The 22115-nt window shown below is 44.2% G+C and overlaps 1 protein-coding gene across 1 annotated transcript in view; it reads left to right on the top strand.

Annotated features, from left to right (window-relative positions):
* The window catches only part of dock3 (dedicator of cytokinesis 3), a 1401685-nt gene that overhangs the window by 1262024 nt on the left and 117546 nt on the right, over positions 1 to 22115 (top strand). The window contains 4 exon segments of the mRNA XM_041191502.1: positions 5558 to 5699; positions 6440 to 6606; positions 10620 to 10706; positions 15756 to 15935. Coding sequence (XP_041047436.1) covers positions 5558 to 5699; positions 6440 to 6606; positions 10620 to 10706; positions 15756 to 15935 — 576 coding nt within the window.

Genomic DNA, 22115 nt, shown 5'->3' with positions numbered 1-22115 from the left:
AGCTGCACTTCACTTGGGACTCAGAGGTTTGTTTGCACACCTTGCTTCAGGCAACACTCACACTCATCAGTGCCAGGCTTCGCAGGCACCACATCACTTTTAGGGGGGCTCATTGGCAGGTCTCTACTTATGAGACTAGCCATAAGGCTGCAGGGGTATGGCTTGCTTGGGGAAGGGGAAGAATTGGCCTCAGGCAAGGGAAGAGGCTGCAGGGCTAGGGCATTACTGGGGAAGGGGTGTATCCCAGGATGTCTGTAGGGTCACATGTTGATCAGTGCAAGTGGCCTCAAGAGGGTGAGGGCTGAAGAGGCACTCTCCAGAGGAGATGAGGCCAGATGGAGATGTGAGGGTTTGTGTGAGAGAGTGAGTGGTGATATCCCTTGAGCTGGCAGTGAGTGAGATGCCAGTGAATGTGTGATGGGCTTATGAGTGTGTGAGTTTAGAGTGATGAGATTGTTGCCTCACCCTGACAGCATTCATTCATTTCCTGCACTGGAAGGCTGACTTCTTCTGTGCAACATTGGCACTGACTACCTCTGCCACCGCCTCCCAAGTCAGAGCGGTGGCACTGATAGGCCTCCTACAGCCAGAGTGGAAGTAGAGGACATTGCGGCAAGCTCCAATGGTATCCAGAAGGCATCCCATGGATGCGTCACTGAATCAGGGGGGCTGCAGTCTTCTTGACTTTCGGGGCCATGTCTTCTGTGCAGCAGTCCTGGGCTGGAAGCACTGAGAGGTGTGCACGCAGCTGCACTTTACATATGGTGCCTTGCATGAGGAAGCAGTGAGGTAATTGCATGGCGGGCGAATTGGAGGCTGCCCACCAGTGAAACAACGTGTTTCCCGGGAATGCATGATTAATGAGACAGGATTGGGAAAATGTGGCGTGAAAGGTCGCCATTGCAGCTGGCAGGTAAAACGTTCTCATTCCTGCCTGCTACCACACTTAATGTAAATCTGGGACAATTCCGCTATATGTTTCCCGACTTCTCTGAGATCAATGAACCAACTCCATGAAAATTGCAGGGGCCTGGGAAATGCCTACTCTGCAATGGAGCCGGCCAGTTCGGGGGTGCAGGCTTGCACTCTTATGCCATTCCAGTGAAAATTGGGGCATCGGGAATGGGGGAAGGGAATCCCAGAATCAGGTCCCACCCCTATTTTAAATGGCTCTGTGATCCTTCCCACTCTGCGAAAATCCAGCCTCTGGTCTCACTGCACTAAATTCAGCCTCCTTCATTCAATCTTTATTGCATTAAAATCCCACCACTTTTACCCCACACTCCCTGTCTTCTCCTACCTGAATAATCCTTTCCTTTGTGACCCTGCATGAACTCTCTGCCCTTCCATACCAGGCTTCTCCTAGTCTCTGCTCCACCAATGATGGCTGCTTATTCAGCCACAACATTTCTGTTCTTGTTTCCTAATGTCAGCTCCCTCTCTGTCAGTCAGGCACTACTTTTTCCCTAACACTAACCCTCTCCATTCTGTCTGTTTCCCTGCTGCTCTATGTCTCAGTGTTTTTCTCATAAATTAAATACTTCAAGTTACCATGCTGCATGTGAAGAGTTTTTTCAAAAAGTATACTTTGTTCATAAAATGTGTAAAAGTAAAATACAGTTGTGCTTCTGTACTTTGTAACGGTTCAAGTTTGACATTAAGTGCAATACAATTTAGTTTCTTTCAGTACTATAAATGACACCCCAAGGTGCCTCACTACACTTACAAATATAGGTTATATTTGCACCATAAATTCCATGTCAAATATTTTTGGTACACACAATCTGTGGGATTTTATACGGCCTCCAGCCTTTGTATACCATGGTGAGAGGGCCTTAGGCTGTGGCCTTTTCCCATTGAGCCTTTGCAGCGACTGCCCCTGTCTCCAGTGCATCCCTCAGCATGTAGTCCTGAACCCTGGAATGTGTCAGTCTACACATTTGGTCATGGATAACTCGTTGCACAGGAAGACCAACAAATTTCAGGCAGACCAAACGGCACCTTTCATCAAGCTGATGCCTCTACGTGTTCGCTGAATGGCTGTATATGTGTGTATGTGTTTACATGCTGAATGGGCTTCTGTATGCTATGTCTGTGTGCGCTCTTCTGTGTGTGTGCTAAACATACTTATGGGTGCAATGTTTGTATGCGTATATGTTTGCTGAATGTGCTCGTGTGTGCTATGTCTGTGTGTATCTCTATGTGTATGTGTTGTGCGTGTGCACATTTTGTGCGTGAGCTTAATCTGCTTGTGTGTTTAAACTAAATGCCATTCCTTTCATCGCCCATGTGGTTAGACTGCCCTCTAATGGTTATAAATGGTTAGTACAGTGAAAGTTTGTCAGGCCCTAGATGACGATTCTTACTTCAAAGTGGTATTGCTAACCAGGTAACACACTTGGAACAGCACAGCATCAGAATCACATGGAAACGGTCACTTAGGGACATACAAATTGACTCCTCCCAAGCCCTGATTTCTGCTGTACTGTCAGGTGTACAGCCCCCAATAGTTGGTTTCTGCTGTAGTGTTGGGTGTCCAGCCCCACGTCTGGTTTTGAAAGTGGTCATCCAGAAATCTGGGTATGTGTGGCAGCCAGGGATTGTCCATTTTTCCAATGTTATATTTTTTAGAAGGGCTGTGTGCATCCTGGATCAGCCTCCTGTGCACTTGCGATGTCGAACTAATTAACAGTTTCGTAACTGAAAGTTATGACCAGGTTGGGAGGGTGAACTGACTCCTCTCTTTGTTCCACTCTGGGTTGGTTATAACAGAGTTTGAATATTCTTAAGAATTGATATTACCAATTCAATATGTACTTAACTGTGTACAGCTCAGTGTAAGAATTGAGCCAGCCAGATTCCTTGAGTTAACAATTAAGGAGTTTTATTACTGAAATTCAGGTAAAGATACAGAAATTATTAAAAAAAAGGTTTAAAATGTACGAATATGTCCAAGTTCCCACTACTGCAAAAAAAAACACATCCAACTTCCCCAGGCATGCATAAAAAGAAATAAAACTTTACAGAATATCAGATGTTAGAACTTGGCCAAGTAAAAAAAAGATAAAGTCAGAAAAATTTATCATGGACTGTCTGAATGCTTGTTCACAGCTAGAGAGAGTCACTTTCCATAATGGCTGCTGGTACTTTGGCTTCTCACTGAATCAGTCGCTCTGCAGTTGTGGCTGGTTGATTCTCTTTTCTCTTGAAGACTGTGGTGTTGAGTTGGAATCCTCCTTTAAGAATTCTCAATTTGCAACAATGAGGTCTTCTAGTTGGTTTTCAAACCACAATCAGGTCTCAGCTTTGTTGAAAGAAGTTTCAGAGAGAGGTGGATGAGACTATTGCCCCTACTGTCCCTGTGGCAGTCTCTGTCTGTTAGTTTAAATCCAATATATTTTATACGCAAGAGCCGACCTTTCTCTGTTTTCAGTCTGAGGCTTATCTTAGCCATTGCCTCTGAGAGCTCCATAGACTCTGTTTCTCCATAAAGTGACTTGTGGCCTTTACAAATGCAACTTAGTAGCTGCTGTGGGCCAGTGTCCTTTGTTTAGGCTAAAATGTCATCTTAAAAAAGTTAAATATATATATATATATATACAGCAGATGACATTACAAATTAATATTCTACATGGGCAACAGGTAACCACCTAGTTGAGAGGGGAGAAGGGATCTAGATGGAGCACTCCACTAGCACAACAATCTAGGCTGATATTCCAGTGAAACATTGAGGGAGTGCTGCACTGTCAAAGGTGCAATCCGTCAGATGAGCCATTAAATCAATGCCCTATCTGCCCTCCTAGTTGGATGTAAAAGATCCTGTGACACTATTTCAAGTTATCCTCTGTGTTCTGGTCAATATTTTTCCCTCATTAAACATCTTTGAAGCAGATTATCTATTCATTATCACATTGCTTATGCACAATCTTGCTGTGCACGTACTGGCTGCTGTGTATTCAACATCACAACAGTGACTATATTTTAAAAATCCATTGGCTGTAAAGTCCCTTGTCACATACTAAGGTCATGCAAGGGGCCATAGAAACGCAAGATCCCCTTTCTCCACCTCATGGCTCATTTCTAACTCAGCAGTTGCAGTTTGCTTTATTTTTGATCTGTACTCACATGTGATAAATATCCTGAAACTACTTGGGTAGAATGATAATGTGCCACACAGGCCCATGTTAAATCCCCAGTCTATTGGTGATTTTGTTGACCTCAGCTGGGTGGCGAAAGGAGCACAGCAGTTGCCTTCAGCCACTCAGACAAGGAAGGGAAACATTAGTTAAAGTTCCAAGCCCCCTATCGCCATCCTTTCTTCACCCGTCATCCACATGTGTGAGTTATCTGTGCTCACAGATAGAGACTGGTCACTAGGTCAGATATCAGAGGGTAGCCATGCCACTGAACATGTACCCTAGCAAGGTATGGAGCCTTCCATAGAGGAGTGGAGAAAAAGGAGAGTGCAGAAATTAAAGGAAAAAGCACTTCTTAGGAAGAAGGAAATGAACTTTGTAACAGTATTGGAGGAATTTAATTAATCTGCTCATATTCCTGGGTCCCAGTTACAAGCCGCCTTTCTGGTAAAAGCCAGTGAACAGAACAGCAGCAAACACAAGCAAGAAATCAATCATCAGCCATGTCTCCACACCTGTAATACTGTTAGCTGATAAAAGGGAACTAAAAGGATATTATATTTTTTAATAATGTCCTAATTGCTGTTACTTTTCCTGAAAAATGGGCAGCACATAAATTACATTTTTAATTTGCAATTTTTAAGAATAATTTGTTTACAGAGATGGATACACATTTTCTTCACCACATTTGCTTAGCCCCAAGAAAAATCCCAGCCCACAGTAGAATCCAACTAACGTGCTGCACGTTATGCAGTGTTTTGTCAATTTATATTGTCTCTGGCCTTCTCACACATTGGATCAAATTTCTTTTTTTCACTATATTGTGAGGCGATAACTCGCTCTATTGAGGTAACCTACTTAAAAAGAATTCATTGATTTACATAGTGTGACATTCACCTTGTCTTTGGCAGTGCCCACCATCTTTGTTTTTGTGTACTAATAAATTGGCCATGGCATTGTCCACAAAGTTGCTAAATATTAGTACTGTTTACATACACAATGACGTTGGAGTTCAGAGCCACCTGGTGTCAACAGCCTGTGACTGTAGCATCAGTGGGAGCTGTTTACAGAGGAGATTCCCATTATAACTGTGCGCATTGGCAGCTTCAGTGGTACATGCTGATATAAAAACAAAACCAAAAATCATGACAGCTGGAAGTGAAGTTTGTGGATAGGAAGTGCACAACATAATATTTAACAGACTTTTTATAAATTATATATATATATTTGGATAATTCAATTGTATTGAGCATTCCAGCCAAATGCTTTTACTGTTTTTAGATACCAGTGGACTGTTTCTTTAGATATTTCAGATGTTTCTTTAGATATTTTTAAGATTGCCAATCCTTTTATCCCTTTAAATAATTGTTGATTGTTTCTTCAGTCTGACTCTTCCTCTTTGTTTTTTCCACTGACCCCAGAACAAGGAGTTTGTGTGTCGTGGTCACGATTATGAGAGACTGGAGGCCTTTCAGCAGAGGATGCTGACTGAATTCCCACAAGCCATTGCCATGCAGCATCTCAACCAGCCAGATGAAACCATTCTGCAGTCTGACGCACAGTGTATCCTTGCACCTTGAGCAGGTCCCCAATGACTGAGCTGGTTAGGGCTGTGAATAGCTCACCATAACAGCCCAGAAGGTTTCCAGGTCCAATTTCCAGGCTGTGTGGAGTCAGCTGATCTCAGCAACAGTGATAAAAATAGAGATGGTGCCATTGTCCTCAGCTGCCTTGGGCTAGGAAGAGAAAATTAAGTCAGGATTCCCTGTCCAATGTAGGCAATCGAGCACAGCTCTGATGCCCTCTATGGAGAATGACCTGTCAACATTCACTGACTAGTCGTACACATGAAGCAAGGCCATTTGGGTATGGCACCGGGGTCTGAAAATGTCCATGGAACCAGGCCCCAGCAAATGGCACCACTGTCTGGAGAGGAAGAGGGAAAATGGAAAAAGAACACTGTTAATGAAGCAATAAAAAGAGAAAATGCTAGAAATACTCAGCAGGTCAGGCAGCATGTGTGGAGAGAGAAATAAAGTTAATGTTTCCGGTCAATGACCTTTCAGCAGAACAGTCTGCCTGACTTGCTAAGTATTTCCAGCATTTTCTGTTTTTATTTCAGATTTCCAGCATCTGCAGTATAACTGCTAACCAAACCAATGGTTACCTGAATAATCTAATACTGCCTATCCATTAACCAGAGGATATAGTGATTATCCTGCAGATGAAGGTGGACCTTGTTTGTGAAAGCTGATGGAGAGGACCAGTCTTTGCTGTGCCATTTTCTTTGACCTTGTGTGTAGATCTGCAGATTTATGCAGTGTGCCCAATTCCAGAGAATGTAGAAGTTCTCCAGATGGAGAGGGTTCCAGACCGAATCAAGAGCTTCTACCGTGTAAACAACGTCAGCCGCTTTCGATACGACAGACCCTTTCATAAAGGCTCAAAGGACAAGGAGAATGAGTTCAAGGTGAGCATAGTGTGTACCACTAACATTAGCCACAAATCCGATAGCCTCTCCCACTCTTCCAGTTGACCTACTCTTTGCAGCAGGAAATTGATACTTGTAGTTTACAAGACAATGCTGCACAGCACAGCAGTGATGATGCCTACTGACGGAGTCCATCAGGTGGAGGTGGCCATAGATGAAATGCACTTGTAAGATCTTGGAAGGTGTCTGTGAAGCAGCAAAGTTGGAGAATATGAAATAAAAATAGAAAAAGCTGAAAACATCTAGAAGATCTGGCAGCATCTCTTGAGAGAGAAACAGAATTTATGGACTCTTGTGGAGGTGACTGGAGTCTCATTCACTGGCTGCAGAGCCAGCAAGAGTCCCTTGTCACCTCTTTTAAGGAAGGCCCCGCCGCATCTTATTCCACTCAGGTATTTGACAGGCTAGTGATGCGCCTTTCTTGGGATCAAGGACTCTGGGCGGAGGTCCTAGCCGTTGAAAGCTGCTGACCAAACAGAAGTCAGCAGCTCTATTAAGGTGAATGATGGAGGGAGGGGGCTTCATGGGGTGGGGGTCGTGGTAGAGGAGGATTGGCGGCAAGGGGTGGCTCTCAGTGGGCTGTCCTTTCCTGATGCTGGGTCCCTCGATCACTGACTGCTTTTGGACGAGGAACCCACAACAGCTCCGCCGCCCCCCCCCCCACCCCTGACCCAAACAACCCCGCACCTGCAAGCAATCCCGCACATTTTTCCTGCGTTTACCAGGCACTAGCATTGAACTGTTTATGAGCTGAGAGGAGTCCGAGCTGGGAAATCAGAGATTTTGAAAGCTTTTTATAGTGGATAAATTGATAAATGTCATCTTTTGTAATAGGGTGGCTCAAATAATAGTGAGGTAATTATTAGGTTAAATTGGTCTCAGTAGGACTTCACTGTGTAAAAATAGTATTAGAAGTGATTCACCAGAGATTATAGCAGTATTACTAATTGCATTGACTAGTACAATGTACCTAGGGCACAGCCAGGGAGTAGTTATTTGGAGATCGCACTTCAAACCTGAGAATAATAGTAATGCCGTTGCGCTTTGATACTATTCCTCAGACATTAGCTTGTGTCAAGTCTTACTTATACTGAATAAAATAACCACTGTCAGCAATGAGGATATCCCTTTAAATCATTTTAGAACTTGAGAATAAGGGGTTAAAGGTTTAATTGACTCTGATACCCCAAATGTCAATGAAAAGTCTGTGATAGGGTAGAGAAGTTGTAAAATATGTTGCAATAGCAAAAATAAAACAGATTTATGATGATTTAGTGAATTTAACCAGTGAATCAATCATTAGGACAGAATTAAGGATTATTAGTATGAAAACAACCTAATAAGTGGCAATCAACATGATTTCAGAAGCATTTTAAGAGAAAGGGACATCTCAAATGACCATGGAAAGCCTGATGATATATCATGGGTACAGTGACAACAAGCCTTTGACAAAGTGCTACATGAAAGTTTGCTATATAAATTTAAAACAATGAGTATCCTGGCTCAAACTTGGGAATTGATAAGGAACTGGCTGAAAGCAAGGTAGTAGTTAGGGGAGTGAATTGGGTCAGAGAGATGTGCTGAGCGGAGTGACCCAGTGGTCGATGTTGGGAATGCTGTTGTTTCCAAAAGACGTAAATGAAATGGATTCTGAAACCGTGCAAGCTGGTGAAATTTACAGATTATATCAGGTTGTGGAAGAGAGAAAATCAAGTCTGTTGAAGCACCCAACGAACCACAGAAGGATGGAGACAAATTTGGCAAGTGAATAAAGAGACTGAGAGAAATGTACAGTTGTCCTTGCCACCTCTCTGTTAAAGAGAGAGAGAAACATCAGTCAAGTTTCCTGGTTCTTGCCAATCGTTATCCATTCATGAAAAGGGGTAGGTCAGGACTGGATTAGGTTCAACTTTAATGTAACACACAGTTATATAGCCTACTCCCTGACTGCACTTGTATGTGAAAACTGGCCACTTGGCTGAGGCATTGGCTAGAGTCGAGTTCACAAGGGGTGACTGACCTCCGGTACCTTCCCAAATTTCCTCGACTTTATGTGTAAACCCAGACAGTGAATGTCAGCAACATATTCACCGGTGAGGGGGCATCATAGCTGAATTGGATTACGACCTTCCTCTGGTATCCAAACATGCACTTCCAACAGGTAAGGAGCAGGAATCTTCCTCACTGAGTATCTCTCCCTAGCCATGCTGTTTCTGAATGTCTTATGTTCAATGTGCCTAATAGAAACCATTCCCTTCAAAGTCAAAAGCCAACTTGCAGAGCAAGGAGCAGGTTATTTAGATGAGGGTAGGCAAACACCTTTTATTGAGGGTGGAACAATACGATAATACAGGTGGACGGACAACATGCGACTCCCCCACCCCCTGAAGCCATATTGGCATGGAGCCAACATGCTCCATCCCCAACCTGCCTCACAGCCATAAAATGTTGCGGAGCAGACTAATGAGGGCCAAATGGGACTTCAGCCCCTCACTGGGACAGACGTCCCACTTTCTGGAGCTGCCGGCCAATCGGATTGCCGTTCAGGTTGAACGGCCAATCGGATTGCCTGTTAGGTTGAAAGGGCAGTGAAAAATTCAGGACAAATGTTAACTTAATGGCCTTAATAGGTCTTTTAATTGTCGGGGGGCACGCTGCTGCCTCTGGTGCACACCAGCCGACCTAACTATCACGAGAATGCGCATTGATGTCGGGATGCATGTCCAACGTCAGCGCGCTTTATTTCACGCACGAGCATGTCAGGCACATTCCCACACGCCAAGGGTAAAATTCTGCCCAACAGCTCATTTCCTCTTTCCTTCCCAGTATCTGTGTATCAGCTTCAAAGCCCAGCTTTTCTGTCTTTTAAAAGAATATGTATGTTGCTAAACTAATTCTTTCAACAGGAGTCTCACTTAGAAGAGAAAAATATACTGGAAGATTCATAGAGAAACATAGGGGGTCATTCTCACCCAACAAGTAATCCACTGGATGACCACTTTGCAGAACATCCCCATTCAGTCTACCATTATAATCCCCAGCTTCCAGCTGCCTAACGTTTTGATTCTCCACCTTGCTCCCACACTGACCTTCCTGTCCTTGGCCTACTACAATGTTCTAATGAAGCTCGATGAATATCTTTCAGCTGGGCACTTTACAGTCTTCTGGACTCTAAATGAGTTCAACAAGTTTAGATCATAACCTCTATCTCCATTTTGTTTTGTTTTCTTTTGCTGGTTTGGTTTATTCCTCTTGTTTCCCTCTTATTTCCTTGACTTTGCTTTCAATTGGCAGCTATTCAGGACCCTGCCATTCACTCCTCTTCCAGACACATCTTTTGTTCCTTTGCTTGTCCCATTGCCACTCCCTTTGGTCTTGCACCATAAATCTTTTGTCATTTAATCTCTTCTGTTTTTCACCCTATCGCAGACTTCCCCTTTAGTTCTTCCCACCTTTCTGCTGCCCGCTTTCACTTGCTCAAAACCTGTTACATTTCTAACTTTTCCCAGTTCTGATGAAAGGTCATAGACCTGAAAAGTTAACTCTGTTTCTGCCTCCATAGATGTGCCCGTACCTGCTGAGTATTTCCAGCATTTTCTGTTTTTATTTCAGATTTCCAGCATCTACAATATTTTGCTTTTGTAAGAAACCCACTGGATTGGTTGAGGCACTGGCTTTACAGCCAGCCCTCCACTTCGGTGGAGCAAAGTCGAGTGTGTATGAAACCAGCATTACATTTGATCCCATCAACAAGTTAAGTTAAAGTTGTCTCCAGAATTTGTAGAAAACAGCAGCTTCAGCTATGCAGACTGGAATAATTAGTGCTGGAAGTGCGTGAGTGAGGTTCTGGGACCTATGTAGAAGAGAAAGTTACTGGGCCTACTTAAGTGCTGGGGTAACAAGTGTTGTGTGAATACTGAACCACAGAGTTGAGGTACTGGGTAATAATTCGTGGCAGTAATGGTTTTGTATCACCCTCTATCTTCCTGTAGAGTCTCTGGATTGAACGCACCACCTTGACGCTTACACACAGCTTACCTGGAATCTCCCGCTGGTTTGAAGTAGAGAAGAGAGAGGTGGTAAGATCCTGCTTTTTGTTTTTGTTTCCAAATGGACCTGTGTTGTCATCGCATGGAGACAGTGAATTGTGAACCAGTCCCATTCCAGAGCTGTTCCTTTAATGAGGCTATTGAATCATAGAATCCACCTCCACTTGAGTTCATTATTTCCATTTTGGGTCTTTCAATACCTCAAACCCAGCCCTGGCAGGAAATGTTTAAATTGATGCGAAAGATTGAGGCTCCTTTGCACAGGATTCTAATGATATTCAGAAGAGTAGAAGGAAAAGGTGTGATAATTGAAGATGATGCCTAGCTGAGATTGTAAAAGCAAAATATTGCAGAGAATACTGAAGGAGATGAGAAGTTTGGGTTTTGAAATCCGGGAAAAGACTGAGGGGATAAGTTTAATGTCACCTACGTGGTGGGAAATTGATGGGATCAAATCACTGTTAAATGGGTTTTAATACCACAACCCATTTAATTTCCATTGACTTTGGCCAGTCAGATCCCATTCATAGAATGGTAACAACACAAAAAAAGGCCATTTGGCTGTCGTGTCTGTATTGGCTCTCTGAAGGAGCAATTCTCCTCGTGCCACTCCCTACCTATTCCCCATAGCCCTGCACATTCTTCCTTTTCTGAATTACTCCTAAATTAGGATTGGAAAGGTCGGGTAGAACTTATTGCTCCCCATGGAGGCAGGCTGTGAGGCGGGGTCCCATATAACGGGACAGGAAGGTGCATGATGTTCAAAACTCCCCCTATTGTCTGTGGTGGGAAGGGTCAAGGAAAGCCTTCCCATCCAGAAGCCAGCTGAACCCCTCAAGTGGCCACTTGAAGGCTTCATGCCACCGATGCTGGAATTCAACCAACAGCATGTGGGGCCACGCCATGTGGGCAAACCTACAGGTAAACCCTGGCAGGTGAGCCTGCGGCCTGTTGGTGGGGGTGGTGATGGTGGGGGGGTGGTGGGGTGGTGGTCTGTGGAGAATTCTGCCCAACAGAAAGACCTGCCAGCAGCAAGGGCCACCCACACATGAAGGCCCCTACCTGCCCTTGAAACTAACTCCCTTGCCCCCACCTTACTGTGGTCTCCCTAACAGGCTCCGGCAAGGCTACCTTACATATCTTCACTCCAGAGCAGCCTGGGTCTCCTACTGTACCCCAGTGGCCACTGCTCCTGATGGCGCTGCCGGTACTGGAGAGTGCCAGTCTCTTATTGGACATCTGCTTGGAGGCAGGAAATTCCCTTTGATCATCATGAGAACCCCATCGCCAGCCAGGTATGTGCCTAATTGGCATTAAACTGGGCTGGCGGGTGAGGACTTGGAATGGCTATGGAAAGATTGCTACTGGCTCTGCGCCAGTGGATGGGCCCACCACCGTGAGCATTAAATTCCACCAGTTGTCTAATCTCTCCATTTGACTGATAATTCTAGGCTCAGTGCAACTCTGAACTTTCCTTTCCTGTTCCCTGTAACCTCCAAATACTCCATCCTACACACTTCTCTCTGAAATCGAAACTCATCACAATGTCTTCTTCATTTTAATCTAACCCAACCACTGGCAAACTGATGGGACCTAAATGTCCAGTCTTGACTTCAACAGTGAGGATGTAGAGAGAAGTGCATAGGATAGAGTCTTTGGAGCTTAGGAGGAACAAGAGAGGAAAATTCAGAGGACCATTGAACCTTCATATTAGTCAATTGGAGAGATTAGACAGGTTTCAACAGAAAGCCTGGCATATTGCCTGATCTCAACTCTAACCCATCCCTGGGAGCTGCCCATGTGTAGGAATGCCCAGCTGAACCTGCGATGAGACCCACAGCATCTCAGTGGAAACATTGCCTGCAGTGGCACTGCTATTGATATCCGAAGTCAATGCAAAGTTAGCTAATCAAAGTCGGGGTAATGATGAGGCATTACAATTAGCCTCAGTACCCCTGGGGCAGGTGCGGGGAAATCTTCAGTCAATACTCTGTACCTCTACTCATGTTACAAACATCCATCGAGGTCCATGATCAAGCTCAGCTATAATGATCCTCGACAGTTGAATAGCTTGCCATGATTGTATCTAAAAACAGCAGACAGCACTGATAAAGTAATGCACGGCACCCGAGTTGGAGAGATGCACAGTTTTCTGCTGTGGAGAAATGCAGTGCAGGAGCCAGGTGGCCTCACTCAGGAAGGGGAGTTAGATAACTCTTTGCCTGGCTCCTTTCCAGCAGCCAACTATGACCCTAAGAAGGTTGCAGAACTTCAGTCTGTATTGACTTGGCTGATCTCAGCCAGGTTGGTGTGGTGGGGTGGGGCTGAGGATCCCTTCCTCACAGCGGTATGACTAAGGCCAGAGTCTCGCAGTTTGGGCAGTGCAGTTTGGGATACTAGCACTCTGTGACCTGTAACCCAGTGGATCAGGCTATGCCACCCCAATTCATGTCATCTTAAGAAAGCATAGAATGGTGAAGCTGGGGGCAACTGACTGATCTGTATAAAAAAAAAGTAAAGGCCTTTTTTATCACCTATCTCCCTTTGGGCCAGATACTCAGTTGAATGAGCTTAATTCTGCAAGTGCCTGCTGGTAATTCAGCAGCACCTGAGAGTGGCACAGCTACACAACCCACCAGATGCCAGCTACAACACTGGCATTTACCTGGCAATGTGGAAAATTGTTCATGTATGTCCTGTACACAAAACGCAGGACAAAACCAACCCAGCTAATTACCACCCCATCAGTCTACTCTCGATCATCAGTAAAGTGATGGAAGAGGTCATAAACAAGTGGCACTTGCTTAGCAATAACCTGCTCACTGATGCCCAGTTTGGGTTCCACCAGAGCCGCTCAGCTCCTCACCTTATTACAGCCTTGGTTTAAACATGGACAAAAGAGTTGAACTCTCAAGAGATGAGGTGCAAGTGACTGCTCTTGACATCAAGGCAGCATTTGACCGAGTGTGGCGTCGAGGAACCTAGCAAAACTGCAGTCAAGGGGAAAACTCTCTGCTGGTTGCAGTCATATCTCGCACAAAGGAGGTTGATTGTGGTTGTTGAAGGTCAATCACCTCAGTTCCAGGACATCACTGCAGGAGTTCCTCAGGGTGGTGTCCTAGGCCCAACCATCTTCAGCTACTTCATCAATGACCTTCTTTCCATCATAAGGTCAGAAGTGGGAATGTTCACTGATGATTACACAATGTTCAGCACCATCCGCAACTCCTCAGATACTGAAGCAGTCGATGTCCAAATGCAGGAAGACCTGGACAATATCCAGTCTTGGGCTGACAAAAGGCAAGTAATGTTCGCGCCACACAAGTGCCAGGCAATGACCATGTCCAACAAGAGGGAATCTAACCATCGCCCCTTGACATTCAGTGGCATTAACATTGCTGAATCCCCTACTAACATCATCCTGGAGGTTTCCATTAACCAGAAACTGAACTAGACTAGCTATATAAATACTGTGACTACAAGAGCAGGTCAGAGGCCAGGAATCCTGCAGTGAGTAGCTCACATCCTGACTCCCAAAACCACCATCTACAAGGTACAAGTCAGGAATGTGATGGAATACTCTCCACTTGCCTGGATGAGTCCAGCTCCAACAACACTCAAGAAGATTGACACCATCCAGGACAAAGTAACCCACTTTATTGGCACCCCATCCACAAACATTCACTCCTTCCGTTGCCAACTCACAATGGCAGCAATGTGTACCATCTACAAGGTGCACTGCAGGAACTCAACAAGGCTCCTTAGACAGCATCTTCCAAACCCAGGACCGCTACCATCTGGAAGGTCAAGGACAACAGACATATGGGAATGCCACCACCTGGAAGTTCCCCTCTAAGCCTCTCACCATCCTGACTTGGAAATAAATCACCCTTCCTTCCCTGTCACTGGGTCAAAATCCTGGAACTCCCTCCTTAACAGCATTGTGGGCGTACCTACACCACATGGACTGCAGCGGTTAAAGAAGGCAGCTCCCCATCACCTTCTCAAGGGCAATTAGTGATGGGCAATAAATGCTGGTTCAGCCAATGATGCCCACATCCCACAAATGAATAAATTGTGTGGATGACTAAAATGAATAAATAAAAAGTGTGTGGATGTTACAGAGCATCATCAACCCCATCCTCTAACTCACAACACCATGTCATTACACTTCTCCTGGTCTTTGCTGTCACATGATCAGTTACAAATAAGGAAGGGCATTTGATCCACCTATATCTTATATTGATCATTTTTATCTCAGCTTATCAGCCTCACAATCCCCCCAATTCCTAAATATTTTCATGATTTTGTATCCTACTGCCGCACTAAAAGTCCATTCCATGTGCTTATCACTTCTTATATGAAGAACATATTCATTCTAGATTTCCTATTTGCTAAGTTGAACCTCTTGTACTCCTATGTTATTGTTTAGTTCAAAATAGTGCTACAGATTTACTGCTTCTACATCATTTTATTGTCTTACAAACCTCAATGGGGCCAATTCTCACTCACCTTTCTTTCCTGAATTTCTCCACTATATCTTCCTGACATGGTGAAGACATCATCCAGTGAATTATTAAAATCAGGCAGTTCCCTATCAGACTCCCAGCTTGTGTGTTGATCTCCACTGGCTGATGCTAACTGGCCCAGCAACTGTTCTGAGAGCTCTGCATTAGGACAGGGAGAAGCAACCAGGGTTACAACCCATGAGGCCACCCTGTGACACAACCCTCAGTCTAGCAATCGTGTGTTGGGTGAGGATTGGATATGTCTCAGGTGTGTTCAAATCCTGCCAAGGTCACACCTCTCCCTATTTCTGTAACCTGCTCCAACACGGCAACTCTCAGAGATATCTCCAAATCTGGTCTCTTGCACATTCCAGATTTTAATTGCTCGACCACTGTGCCTTCAGCTGCCTAGGCCTTAAGGTCTGGAATTCCCTCCCTAAATTTCTCCCCCTCTCGACCTCATTCTTCTTTTATGGTACTCCTTAAAACTACTATGGAAGCACCATGAGATTTTTTTACCATGTACGATGCCATATTAATGTGGCTATGCTTTATCATTAATTTGTGACAGTTGGAGGTGAGCCCCTTGGAAAATGCCATCTATGTTGTGGAGAACAAGAACCAGGAGCTGCGAACTCTCATCAGCCAATACCAACACAAGCAGCTGCACGCCAACATTAATCTTCTTAGCATGTGTCTAAATGGAGTCATAGATGCAGCCGTCAATGGAGGAATAGCCAGATACCAGGAGGTAAGGATCAGCTCAATTGAATTTACAGTCGGATACAACCAGAGCCAAAATAAAAACAAAAAGTGCTGGAAGTACTCAGCAGGGTAAGCAGTAACTGTAGTGTAAGAAATAACTTTCTACACCTGACAGGTTACTCTACTGTTCGGACAACACTCAAAGCCCAAATCAAACACTCATGTCTTTGCTAAGTTTGGTAAGAATACCCACGAACAATACACTACTTGTTAACAATACACCTGTTAGTCACAACTACATTACAAGGAGTTATAGATATGATGAGCCAGAGAGCAGTCAATTACCTGATGGTCATATCCTTCAGTAACTAATCAAGTGGCCCATAAAAATGCATCGAATTACTCTTTGTAATGATTTTTATACCTTTCTTTCCAAAGTGGGTAGGATGTTTCGTTGATGGCTTTACGCTGTCCTATTGAAATCCACCTTAAATCCATGGTAAACTACAATTGTCCAATGAGTCATGTAATTCTTTGTTCAAGCATTAGAGTATTAGGGACTGCCTTGATCTGTTTTAAATCTCGATCTGTTTTAAATTTCCTTCAGTAATTCCATCAGTCGTGGATGCTGCAGATGTCTTTAAGATAATTATTAACACATAACAACAGCAACTTTCTTTCTTGGTGTCACATATTTCAGAATCACAATATAATTAAATAATCTTAATCCTTCAAATTACTCACATTTTACAAGTTGTTGCTTGGAGACAGAGTTTATCTGATAAAGTACATAAAATCATGTATTCTTGCGAAGTTAGTTTCAAAAGAAGACAAACTCTGACATTATCTATAAACATCAGTTTGTGTCAGTATCTACAGCTTTTAAAACACTTAAGTTAGCTAACAGACATGTTGTCTTATGGCGTACATGAAGTCTTACCAAAGTTCCTACTTGGCATCAAAGCAAAACGTAGGGCAACATTTTCCCCCTGTTGGCGCGAGGGAAGTGCAGGAGTGGGCATGCGCATGTGGGTGGCCTTCTGGGCGGCGCCCCCGTTCGTGGGGGGGTGCGCCGCCATTTTATGTGGGTGGTCTAATTAAGGCCCGCCCAGCGTGACGTCTGCCAGGAAGCACTCAGCAGTCCCTGTGCAGGCGGTGGTGGGGGGGCAATTCCCTCAGCCAGGAGTGCGCTCTTTCGCACATGCGCACGAAAGAGTGCACAGATCTGCCTGAGGCAAAGTGCTGCCTCAGGGAGATCGGCTCCGATTTAAAACTTGCAATACAGATTATCAAAAAATTTCCCTGCCATGTCCCTTCATGTGACGCTGTCACATGAGTTGGGACATGTCCATAATTATGTTCATAATCACCAAACTGAAAATCTAAATGATGCAGAGTGACGTCAGGATGCACGGCTGACCTATCCCTGCGTCATTTTATGCGTCGGCAAGCAGGTCTCGCCCCCACGCGATGACCGGAAGATGCTCTGCCCATAGCTTTGAATAATGTCTGTTTATTCATTTCAACCCAATTTTACAACCTTAGTCTCTTGCTAAACATTCCACAGCCTTGGAAGTGTTATTTCCTAATACAGACAAGCCTCTATTTACCTGTAAGGAAACAGCCTGCAGCTATTAACAGATTACTTTAATTTGAAAAACCTTTTGCTCTTTGCAATGCATGCTGGTCAATTTGGTCAACTTTTACACACCTGTCTACAGAAAACAGCATTCTGTATTTCATTTAAACTATTGATGCTCCCCTGAGTTACTTTCGTAAACCTGAGCCACAACTTTCACTTCTTACAGTGGAAACAGAAATGGAGATAACATTTCAGGTCAATGATCTTTTGTCAGAACTAGAATAAGTTAGAGATGTAACATGTTTTATAAGCAAGTACAGAGGCAGGGTAATGAGGGTGAGAACAAATGGAAGGTCTGTGATAGGGTGGCAGGCAGAAGAGATTAAAAGGCAAAAGGGTTGATGGTGCAAGGCAAAAGAAGAAGGTAAAGAAACAAAAGATGGGCCTAGAGGAGGTGTAAATGGGAATAGCAGAATCATCAGCTGCCATCCAAAAAAAGGGATCAGAGGATATTATCTGAAATGTTGAACTCATTGTTGAGTCTGGGAGGCAGTAAAATACCTAGTTGAAGGATGAGGCGCTGTTCCCCAAGCTTACATTCAGCTTCATTGGAACAATGTAGGAGGCTGAGATCAGAGTGGGATTGGGCAAGAATTAAAATGACAGATGACTGGAAGCTCAGAGTCACACTTGGGGTCTGAATGGAGGTATTCTGCAAATCAGTCATAAGAACATAAGAAATATGAACAGGATTCAGCACCCCCCCACCCCACCCCGAGCCTGCTCCGCCATTCAATAAGATTACGGCTGATCTTCTTGTGTTTTAATTTCCACATTTCCATCTAACCCTGATAACCTTTGATTCCCTTGCCTAACTAGAATCTATCTATCTGAAGAAGGGTCTTATGGACTTGAAACGTTAACTCTGTTTCTCTCTCCACAGATGCTGCTAGACCTGCTGAGTTTTTCCAGCATTTTATGTTTTTGTTTAAGAGTCTATCTACCTCTGCTTTAAAATTATTCAATGACTCCACCTCCACCACCTTCTGAGGCTGAGAATTCCAAAGTCACATAGCCCTCTGAGAGATAAAAATTCTCCTCATCTCTGTCCTAAAAGGGCGACCCCTAATTTTAAAACAGTGTCCCCTAGTTCTGGACTCACCCACAAGAAGAAACTTCCTTTCCACGTTCACCTTGTCAAGGCCATTCAGGATCATATAAACTTAAATCAAATCACCTCTCACTCTTCTAAACTCCAGTGGAAACAAGCCCAGTCTGTCCAACCTTTCCTCATAAGACAACCCATTCATTCCAGGTATCAATCTAGTAAACCTCCTCTGAACTGCCTCCAATGCATTTACATCCTTCCTTAAATAAGGAGACCAAAACTGCACACAGTATTCAAGATGCGGTCTCACCAATGCCCTGTATAACTGAAGCATAACATCCTTACTTTTATGTTCAATCCCTCTCATTATAAAGGATAGCATTCCGTTAGCCTTCTCAATTACTTGGTGTACCTGCATACTGACTATTGGTGACTCATGTACTAGAACACCTAGATCCCTCTGCACCTCAGAATTATGCAGCCGTTCTCCATTTAAGTAATACTCTGCTTTTTTGTTCTTCCTGCCAAAGTGAACAACTTCACATTTTCCCACATTAAGCTTCATTTGCCAGATCACACAATCTGTGTTTGGTCTTCTCAATGTAAGCAGCAAATACAGTGTGCCAAATTGAAAGAAGTACAAGTAAATCACTGTTTCAGCTAGGGAAAGTGTTTGTGGATCTGACTAGTAGGTTTGGAGGCTTAAGTGCATATGTTGCATCTCCTGTATTTGTATAGCATGGTGCAATGGGAAGGGGAGGGTATGTTAGGGGTGACTGAGGAGTGGACCAGGGTGTTGGGGAAGGAGGAACCATTCAAAATGCTGTAGGCAGAGGGGAGAGGAAGATGTGTTTATTAGTATCATTGCTTTGGAGGTGGCAGAAATGGCATCCATTAAATGTGGAGACTGGTGAAGAAACCCTATCGTGGTTCTGAAAAGGGAAGGGCTGAGCGCAGTTGTCGTGGGAAATAGAAGGGACATATTTGGGGGCCCTTCCAACTACAGAGGGGAATCCTTGGTTGAGGAAAAAGAAAAACATCAGAAACACCTCTATGGAAGGCTGTATTAGCAGAGCCTATGCAATGGAGAAAAGGTGGAGGAATGGGATGACGTCCTTACAGGGAAAGAAGTGGAACGAAGTGTAGTCAAGGTAGCTATGCAAGTCAGCGAACTTATAGTTGATAAAAGCAAATTAGTACGGATGCTGGAAATCTAAAACAAAAACAGAAAATGATGGAGAAAATTAGCAGGTCCGACAGCGTCTGTGGAGAGAGAAGCGGAGTTGACGTTTCTAGTCCGTATGACCCTTCTTCAGAACTTATCATGAATGATAGCACATCCCCAGACATGGAGACTGAGAAGTCGAGGAAGGGGAGGGAAGATTTGGAAATGGACCTTAGAAGGTGAGAGAAGGGTGGAAATTGAAAGTAAAGTCAATGAAACTTTCCAGTTCCAACGAATGCAGGAAACGTCATTGATAAATTATCAATTTATCAGAAAGAGGAGGGAGGGACCTGAGTAGGACTCCAACAAAGAAGTTTTCACATATCCCATGAAAAGGCAGGCATGTAAGGACCCATGCAGTTTCCCATAACAACACCTTTTATTTGGAGGAAGTGAGTCGAGTCAAAGAAGAAGTTATTCAATGAAAGAACAAGTTCAGCCAGGTGAAGGAGGGTGTTGGTTGATGGTGACTCTTAGCGCCTCCATTCAAAGAAGAAGTGGAGACTCCTCAGGCTTTCTTGGGGGGGTGGGGGTTGGGTGTAGATTGATTGGATGTCCATGGTGAAGCGTAGATGGCTAGGGCCAAGAAACTATAAATTTTAAAAGGGGCAGTGGACTTAGGAAGTGTCAGAGATGTAGGTTGCAAGAGACTGGACAAGGGAGAAAAAAATGAAAGAAGTCAATTCTATTGGGCAAGAACAGGCTGAATCAATGCATCTATCAGGGCAGTCCTGTTTGTGGATATTGGGAAGAAGGTAGAAGTGAACTTTGGGTACTGTGAGGTGGGAAGCTCTCCCGAGGTGATAATGTCCTTGACAGTTTGGAAACAATAGCTTGACGTTTGAGGTGAGGTCATGTCCAGGGGATGTAGCAGGCGGTGTCAGAAAATTAGCATTCAGCCTCAGGTAAGTAGAGGCCGATTTGACAAACAGTACCAGTATCACCCTTGATCCAAAGAGGGTAATAGGCCGGAGGGAAGGTTCAAGTGCAACAAGAATTCTGACAAGAAAAACATTCACTGTGAGGTGGAAAACATCTGGCCAAAGAAGTAGGATCAGAAGTAAAGAGGGCAGAAGAGCTCAGAGTCATGCCAGGCTTAAAATTCATTGAGGCATAAGAGGATGAAGCTCAGAACTGACGGCTCAGGGTGAGAGAGGAGAAGATTAGAGGGGTTCAAAAAAACATAGCGAGGGGTGAGATTGGAAGGCAGGAAAACATCAGAGGGAAATGAAGGAGAAGAAGAATTCGGAGAGACTTTATATCCAAGAGTTATTGAAACTTGCGATTCTTGATACCTGAAAGAATAAAGTTAGTTGTTTGTTAAAGCGCCAGATGAGGCAAAGGATGAAATGGAATTGTGGAGCAGGACAGCTTTGAGATAGAGTGCATCAGTGCAACTGAAGATAGAAGTCAGTGGTATGCATGTAGTGCCGTATGGCATTGAGCATAGATCTCAGGATGGGGCGAGAACAGTGGTTTGACGAAAATTGAATGTTTTGGAAAGATGTGTAATCATGTATGGATCCGAAGCATGCAGGACAGATTTTCAGTTGGAATCTAGATGAAATAAGTTGGAGCCAGAGACAGGTGCTGAGGCAAGAGGTGTGGCAGTGACGCTAAGCTTTGGTAAGTTGATAAGGCCCTTGGCCATGTCCATTCCATTGCCCTCACTTTTGCTCTCACCCCATTCCCCCTTTCCCAGAAGAATGATAGGATTTCCTTTGTCCTTATCCACCATACCATCAACCTCCATTTTCAACAGATTTTCCACTGCCATTTCTGCCAATCCAGTGTGATGCCACCAACAAACACATCTTTCCCTGCTCTTCACTTTTTGGTATTCTGAAGAGGCCATTCCATTCATGACACACTGGTCCACTCAATCATCCTCAATTCCCCTCTCCTTTTCCACCCTATAGTGAACATTTCTCCTGTTGTCAGAATTCTTGTTCACCTGAACCTTCTCTTCGGCCATTGGATCAAGGGTGACACTGGCATTGTTTATCTAATCGGCCTCTACCTACCGGAGGTTGAATGCCATTTTCTGATACCGCCTCTTACATCCCCCTGGACTATGACCTGACCACAAACATCAAGCTATTGTTTCCAAGCTGTCGGTGACCTCATCTCCTCTAGAGAACTTTCCTCCACAGCTTCCAACCTCACTGTACCCAAAGCCCACTTCTACCTCCTTCTCATGCAAGTGCAGGAGCTGTAATACCAGCCCTTTCACCTCCTCCCTTCTCATCTTTCAAACACACTTTCCAGCTGAAATAGCAATTTACTTGTACTTTCAAGTTAGTATACTATA

This window comes from Carcharodon carcharias, chromosome 7 (assembly GCF_017639515.1).
Source record: "Carcharodon carcharias isolate sCarCar2 chromosome 7, sCarCar2.pri, whole genome shotgun sequence".
NCBI lineage: Eukaryota > Metazoa > Chordata > Chondrichthyes > Lamniformes > Lamnidae > Carcharodon > Carcharodon carcharias.
Note: the sequence above shows the minus strand (reverse complement) of the source record. Positions and strands in the feature narration are given on the sequence as shown.